The sequence below is a fragment of the Myotis davidii genome, unplaced genomic scaffold (assembly GCF_000327345.1).
Source record: "Myotis davidii unplaced genomic scaffold, ASM32734v1 scaffold534, whole genome shotgun sequence".
In the NCBI taxonomy this organism is placed as follows: Eukaryota; Metazoa; Chordata; class Mammalia; order Chiroptera; family Vespertilionidae; genus Myotis; species Myotis davidii.
This window is the reverse complement of record NW_006286678.1, coordinates 5,174,127-5,181,785: the sequence shown is the minus strand read 5'-3', so window position 1 is coordinate 5,181,785 and position 7,659 is coordinate 5,174,127. Positions and strand designations below refer to the sequence as shown.

The window sequence follows — 7,659 nt, the reverse complement described above, 5'->3', positions numbered from 1 at the left end:
CACCGCCCTCGCGCGCCAGTACACTAATTGCACCGGGCCTCTAGTATTATATATACCCAATAAATAAACGAATGAATATATGTTTGTACTAAATTCACAAATGACCAGAAAATCTGGGTGTTTTATTAGCTTACTAGAATCAGGCCTTGCTTTATGCTTATCAGCTGTCCATTTATTTCAGACATAATTTATCCAGAGAATTTACCGACTTCTGCTACTCTTTTGGTTAGGTTAAACTGACCTGTGTTTTTATTTTCAGGGCCAAGTACTTTAGGTAACATTGTAGAAGAGGTGACTCATCCCTGTAACCCCAATCCTTGCCCTGCTAATGAGCTCTGTGAGGTAAACCGGAAAGGGTGTCCATCTGGAGATCCCTGCCTTCCATACTCCTGTGTGCAAGGTGAGAGGTAGATGGGGTGGGATGACTATGGATGTGTTGCTGGCGTTTCTTTATAGGAGTTATCCTATAAGATCACAAGGGACTTTATTTTCTAAATTATGTTTTTCTATAATGTTTGTGGTTTTCCTAGTAAACATGTCATTTGTGTAAGCAGAAAAGGACAAAGACAAATGTAATTATCAGTAGTCATTTAGATTATAAACTAATATTGATCCAAAACTAGGCTCTCATAATGGTTATATGGTTCTTGGTAACAGAAGGAAAAAGAACTTTGGACCAGTTTTTTATACTTTGTACTTTGTGTTGTAATGTTTGAGAATATGTACTGAATGTTGTTTGTGGTTTCTCTTCCTTTTTTTAATATTTAGAGAAAAGGCATTCTCAGTGGGATGTGTAATTACTCCATAAATTTTTATTTTATTTATTTATTTTTTTAATCCTCACCTGAGGATATTTTTCCATTGATTTTTAGAGAGAGTGGAAGAAAGAGGGAAAGACAGAGAGAAATATTGATGTGAGAGAAACACATCAATTGGTTGCCTTCAGCACCAGGGCCTGGGCCAGGGAGGAGCCTAGCCAAACCGGTTTCGGCAACTCCATAAATTTAATGTTGTAGAGAAATGTATATGACTTTAAGCCAGAACATTTTTTATCCCATAGAATTTTGGTAGTCTTTAGCTCTTTGTCGGTTCCTTTAAAATATAGTTGAGGCAACATTGTGCTTTCACTTATTTATTTCCCAATTGAAAATGTTTCTATATCATGTTAGACTTAACATTTTTAAATGTGTGTAAAATAAAAAGGAACAAAAGATAAAATTAAATAAGCATGATGTCTCAAAGGATCATCTATAATATTTGTATAATATCATAATATACCAGCTATAGAGTCATAACAAATCTTGTTAAGATTTGAAATTAATGGGTTTCCCTTAAGCCCAATCAAATATTCAACTTTTTTTAAAAGTTAAGGTATACTTACATTCCATCACTAAAAGTTTTATGACCAAGATTATTCTAAAAATACTATCAGTTTTTATACTCTATTTTAAAAATATCTGTGATTTTAAAATATCTTTGATAAGCCTCCCAAAATAAAAAAACTACATATCTTGTAGCAATTTTAAACAGAATATAGCAACTTTGGGATATAGGTCAGTGATGGCGAACCTTTTGAGCTTGGCGTGTCAGCATTTGAAAAACCCTAACTTAACTCTGGTGCCGTGTCACATATAGAAATTTTTTGATATTTGCAACCATAGTAAAACAAAGATTTATATTTTTGATATTTATTTTATATATTTAAATGCCATTTAACAAAGAAAAATCAACCAAAAAAATGAGTTCGCGTGTCATAGGTTCGCCATCACTGATATAGGTCCTTAATCACCACCATCTCACAGAACATGGAATTTTTGTTTGCGAGAATATGTTTTTGGCCAGTGAATCAAAACAATTACTTACTTTGGTGAAAAAGTCTCTTAATCTTTAATAGACACACAGAACCTATAAGACTTCTGTGAAATGTATCTAATGCATAAAATAGTATCATAGAACAGTACCATCTCTCTCAGCTAAGTTTTGTTTATACAGGTTGCAAATTGGGAGAAGCCTCTGATTTCATCGTTCGTCAAGGGACTCTAATCCAGGTGCCATCGTCCGCAGGTTCGGAAGTTGGTTGTTATAAAATTTGTTCATGTGGACATAGTGGACTCTTAGAAAACTGCATGGAGATGCACTGTATAGACCTTCAGAAGTCTTGTATTGTTGGAGGAAAAAGAAAAAGTGAGTCTTGAACTGTATTTATTTGCTTTTTTTTTAAATATGAGATTAGTTATCTTAACTTTGTAGGAAGAACAGTGAATGGATTCTCACCAAAGTCTAAAAATCAGATACTCCAGGGCAGTATTTTTCAAACTATACAGGGACACCAGGACTTCTAGGAATTCTCTTAGAAGCCTCCTCAAGAAAGGACTAAAAGCTAATAATAATTAACACTTACTGAACTCTTAACTGTATGCCATGCACTATGCTAAGTTTTATGTATGAGATCTTATTTGAAAAAAGAGTGCTCTTGGCTTGCAAATTTCTGCCCTAGAGCATTTAGTTCATATTCTGCTTAGCTAAAAAAAAATGTCACGTAGGTACTTTGTATCACAGAAAATATCTAAGGATAAACAAATTCCTTCCTTCCATAAACTTTCACTGATTAATATCTATTCTATACAAAGAGCATACTAGTGCCCTGTGGAGCTGAGACTGAGGTGAGGGATTGCGGTCATGCTTTCCTTGATAAGAGGAGAGAGAATTTGAGCCACAAAAAGCAGCAAACCAAGCACTCTTCAAGAAGCCAGTTATTTCTGCAAGGGCACTGGGAGAATCTGTGGTCCAAAGGTGGCATCGGGCTGGTCCTGGAGAGATGAGTGAAGTTCCAGAAGGAGGAGAGCGTTTGAGGCAGAAGAGCAGCCAGAAACATTCTCAGAGAATAGGGAGAAGTCTGGTGAGACCAGCCGTTAGGGCTTTGGGGGAGAAGGTGGGGAAGAAATACACAAATATAAATATAAATATACAGATTTAACTCCCAAATTGTATATTCAGAAGTCAGTTTTCAACAACTTGTATTTTAAAACTATTAAGCTTTAAATTTATGATTATTTATAAATGCATGATATGGAACATTTTATTTCTCTCAGGTCATGGAACATCCTTTAATATCGACTGCAATATTTGTTCTTGTTTTGCTGGCAATTTGGTGTGCTCGACCCGCCTGTGCCTCAGTGAACACAGTTCAGAAGATGACCGGCGCACCTTCACAGGTAACCGTGGTCACGGAGAGCGATCTTTGGCAGGCCAGCCTCCCTTTGTACCCATTTTTCCTTCCGGGCAGCTTCTCTGGTCTTGCCTCAATTGCAAAAATACACAGTAAAATGAGTGCATAATCTGTATTTATGAGAGCAAGATACTTTCCCTCTCTGGATCTGTTTCCTCCTCTATGGATTGAAGGCATTAAACAAAATGGTTTCTTAGGGCCCTTCCAGCACTAATATTCTGGAATTGCATGCAAAAAGAACAGGGTCAGTCAGTGACTGGGATGGTTTTGGTTAAATGGAATTTTTCTACCTGCTAAAATACCCCATTTACCCCTGCAAGTATGGTCATGATCTAAAATGTCTGTGTATTTTCTATGTTTGTTTCTGTTCTGATGCTTTTCTCACCACTTTCTTTTTTAAAAATATATTTTTATTGATTTCAGAGAGGAAGGGAGAGAGAGCGATAGAAACATCAATTAGGAGAGAAAATCATTGACCAGCTTGCCCCCCACTAGGGATCGAGCCCGAAACCCGGGCATGTACCCTGACCAGGAATCAAACCATGACCTCCTGGTTCATAGGTCATTGCTCAACCACTGAGCAACACCAGCCAAGCTCACCACTTTATTCCTTGACTTACCTTAGTTTAGCCCACTAGTTCATATATGGTAGAGACTCCTATAAACTAAGCTATAGGTAGGAAAAGTAAAGACTGTTTCTCCCAGTCTGGTGTATAAAATCTAGAATTTAGATGTTTGAAATCTGGCTTGGGGGATTTCTGGGAAGTTAAAGGGTAATGCCAAAAACAAGACAGAAGGCAGTAAACTCCTCACATGGGTTCTTTCCACTGGTTTCCTTAGGGGTTTCTCCAAAAAATTAACCTGGAAAATTGTTTTAATTTTGAGACAAGAATTTTTCTGAACAAATACAATTAAGAATACTACTTTCTTGACTTTCCTATGCTTTCTGCTACTGGAATGCTCACACCAGCTACAGTAGGTGAAAATGTTGGTGAGATGAGATGCCCTTTTCCTGAGATGAAGCTGCAGTTGTCAACAGCAGCAGCACAGTCTACTGGTATTTATTGGCCTCTGCTTTTTCCCAGATCTGAAATACCACTGGTTCTGGGTAAAGAGGAACCAGGTGGTTGCCCTTGTCTTGTTTCATACTGCTACAGCTATTTGATTTTTCTTCCCCTGGAGTGGGGTTGGGGAGAACAGGGTAGGGTTTACCTACATTGTATCTCCAGCACATTGGAAATAAGAAGTGAACAGCAGACTGATGGGGAAGTATAGGCAAGATGAACTCCACCCCATCCTCTATGAACCCTAATAAGCACCAGCCCTCATTGCTAATTGTTGTTCTTTATTTATTATTATCCTTTATCTACTCTGCTCTGCTAAGGACAATAATTCTGCTTAGAAAAACCATGAAACTTCCATAGGAATGAAGAGTGAACTATGGATGTAGCCGGGAGACATTTATTTATTTATGTATTTGCTTACATCTAAATGATTTTGAAAGATGGACTTTACAATTATCAGGACCCCTTTCCCTGCAGCCCCTCATGTCCTGCAATAAATTAAGTTCATGACTATTTAGCTAACAGACTCTCAGGAGATTTTACTGGCCCCAAAATGCACATTTCTTGGTACCCAGATAGTGTTCCATACCAAACATGACTCAGAGAGAGAGAGAGAGAGAGACAAAAATTCTTAAGCCTCAAAACTACAATAATTTCCCGACTTACCTTATTCTCCCCCTTCCAGAAGGAGACGGGAAGAACCTATGTGAGGAGTTAAAACCTTCTCTACTTTGTCTTGTTTTTTGTACTTGTTGGTCCATATTCTGCTTACCTAAAATCTAAGGTGGGTACAGTCTAGAAATCCCCCAAGCCAAACTTTAAACTTCTAAATTCTAGATTTTATACTCCAGATTAGGAAGAATATTCTTTACTTTTTCTACCTATACCTTTGTTTATAGGGGTCTCTAACCCTGGCATCAAAGTCTGGGGGCCCTCAATTATCTGGCAGTAAATGGTACAAAGGAAAGCCATTATTCAGCAAACGGCTTTTCAGAGCCTGCTGCCTTTCAGAGATTGTAGGGCAAGTTTTTTTAAACTTAATTTTCAATCTATCTTAACATGAGACCTCTACATGATTGTTAGTGGTTTGCCTTCCTGAGGAAATATCAGGGAAAGGGGCATATACAAGTCCACATCTTGAGACTGTTTCCTCTCTTCAGGACTGCCCTGTAACTGTGCAGACCAGTTTGTCCCCGTGTGTGGGCAGAATGGACGCACCTACCCCAGTGCGTGCATTGCTCGCTGTGTGGGCCTCCAGGACCAACAGTTTGAGTTTGGATCGTGCATCTCAAAAGACCCATGTAATCCTAACCCCTGCCCCAAAAACCAAAGGTAAGTCAAATGGCTCCTCATCCTTTTAACTGAAGATGAGCATCTAGTATGTACAGACAATGAAAATACAAAGATGAATTCAGAAGGTCTCTGCCCTGGATAGAGTCTAGAGGGCAAGAGCCATGGAAAGCTGGTTGGTGACTTGCCGTGTGATTGGGGGCCTGGGAGTGGAGCCGCTGGTGCAGCCTGGGGGAGGCCGAGAAAGCCTATACAATGTGACATTCGTCTGGAAAGATGAGTGGGACAGGGCAGGCAAGGTTTACACTGGAGGAAAGATGATGTTGCAGTGAAGGCAGAGAGAGCAAAGATCCTGACTGCTGGCCATGAGATAGCACAGTATATGCTGCGAGCTATAGCAACAGTTTTGTAAAAACTGGAACAGAAAGTGTGAGGCAAGGAGGGGTAACATGAGATGAGAGAAATGAATGTATTCTAATTATTAACTGTTTATGCCCGATAATAATGGGAAATTTTCTTCTACTTACCTACCTCCGTTTTAGGAACTGAATGTGAGAAATCTCTGGAAAATGCAGCTTCAGTATTATTTGACATTTTTTGTTAGGGGCCCTTTCTCTGCAGTTTTCTCACAAGCCCAGGGTAGAGTTGACCTGCCCTTCGTGGATTTCTGTGTGTGGTGGCCACAGGGCAAGTGTCCTGCTGGCTCTGAGGTTGCAGCCTCTGGAGCTGGGCTTCACTGGCCGCCGCATGGACCCGAGCAGGGCACATCCCAGTGCCACAGCCCTTTCCTTAGGAAGGACTTTGTGCGAAATAAGCAGTTGCCTCTCTCCATCCTTAAAACTCTGTGCAGTAGGGAGGGAGAGGAAGAGTTTCTGATGTGTTAAAGAAATAGCAAAGGGAATTGGTTGCCCATCTGGCAAAGTTTATATCATGAAATCTAAGGCCATAAAGTTCCTATGGAACGAAGACAGAGTGCTATGCATTAAAAAAAAAAGATAAATAAGTAAGCCAAAAGGATAATATAGCTGTGTTGGGAACTAGAATTGAGGGTTGTTTAGTATCTGCTTGTTTGTTTTCCTCTATTTGCTAATCTTTCTAATAGATTATCTTGGTTTTATAATTTAAAAATGTATAAAATCTCAAAAGGGGGATGTCCTTTCTGAGTATAATACAGTGATGGCGAACCTATGACATGCGTCTCAGAGGTGACACACGAACTCATTTTTTTGGTTGATTTTTCCTTGTTAAATGGCATTTAAATATATAAAATAAATATCAAAAATGTAAGTCGTTGTTTTACTATGGTTGCAAATATCAAAAAAATTTCTATATGTGACACGGCACCAGAGTTAAGTTAGGGTTTTTCAAAAAATGCTGACATGCCGAGCTCAAAAGGTTCGCCATCACTGGTATAATACAAAATCAACATAAAAAATTGAAAACTGCAGCTATATGAAAATGAAAATGTTCTTCATGGTCACAGACAAATAACAAACTGGGAAGAATATCACAGAGAATGGTTCGATGTCCTTATAAGAGTCCTTACAAATCAATGTGAAAAAGATCAACAGTCTAATATAAAAATGGGCAAAGAGTGATAACATAATAGAAAAATGGACCAAGGACATAAACATAGAAAAAGAAGTAACAAATAGTTCTTGAACACTTGAAAAGGTGCTTTTACCCCTGGCCAGGTAGCTCAGTTGCTTAGTGTTGTCCAAGGTTTGAAATACACATGCTCTTTGAATCAGCATTTTCTCGATACACCAAGGTTGCGGGTTTGATCCCCGATCAGGGCACATACAAGAATCAACCAATGAATGTGTAAATATGTGGAACAAGAAATCTTTCTCTCTCTCTCTCTCTCTCTCTCTCTCTCTCTCTCTCTCTCTCTCTCTCTCTCTCTCTCTCTCTCTCTCTCTCTCTCTCTCTCTCTCTCTCTCTCTCTCTCTCTCTCTCTCTCTCATCAATAAATAAAAATAAAAGATGCTTTTAATAGTTAGGGTGAGTAACTCTAGCTACTGTATGTAAACCCCAAAGCATCATCACTCTAACATAACAGAAGCAAATACAGTC

General features: G+C 38.7%; 1 protein-coding gene across 1 annotated transcript in view; it reads left to right on the top strand.

Moving 5' to 3' along the window:
* RECK (reversion inducing cysteine rich protein with kazal motifs) overlaps positions 1–7,659 on the top strand; it is a 64,082-nt gene that overhangs the window by 47,314 nt on the left and 9,109 nt on the right. Inside the window, exons 13-16 of the mRNA XM_006758615.2 lie at positions 260–400; positions 1,993–2,184; positions 3,093–3,215; positions 5,454–5,625. Coding sequence (XP_006758678.1) covers positions 260–400; positions 1,993–2,184; positions 3,093–3,215; positions 5,454–5,625 — 628 coding nt within the window. The remainder of the gene's footprint in view (positions 1–259; positions 401–1,992; positions 2,185–3,092; positions 3,216–5,453; positions 5,626–7,659) is intronic.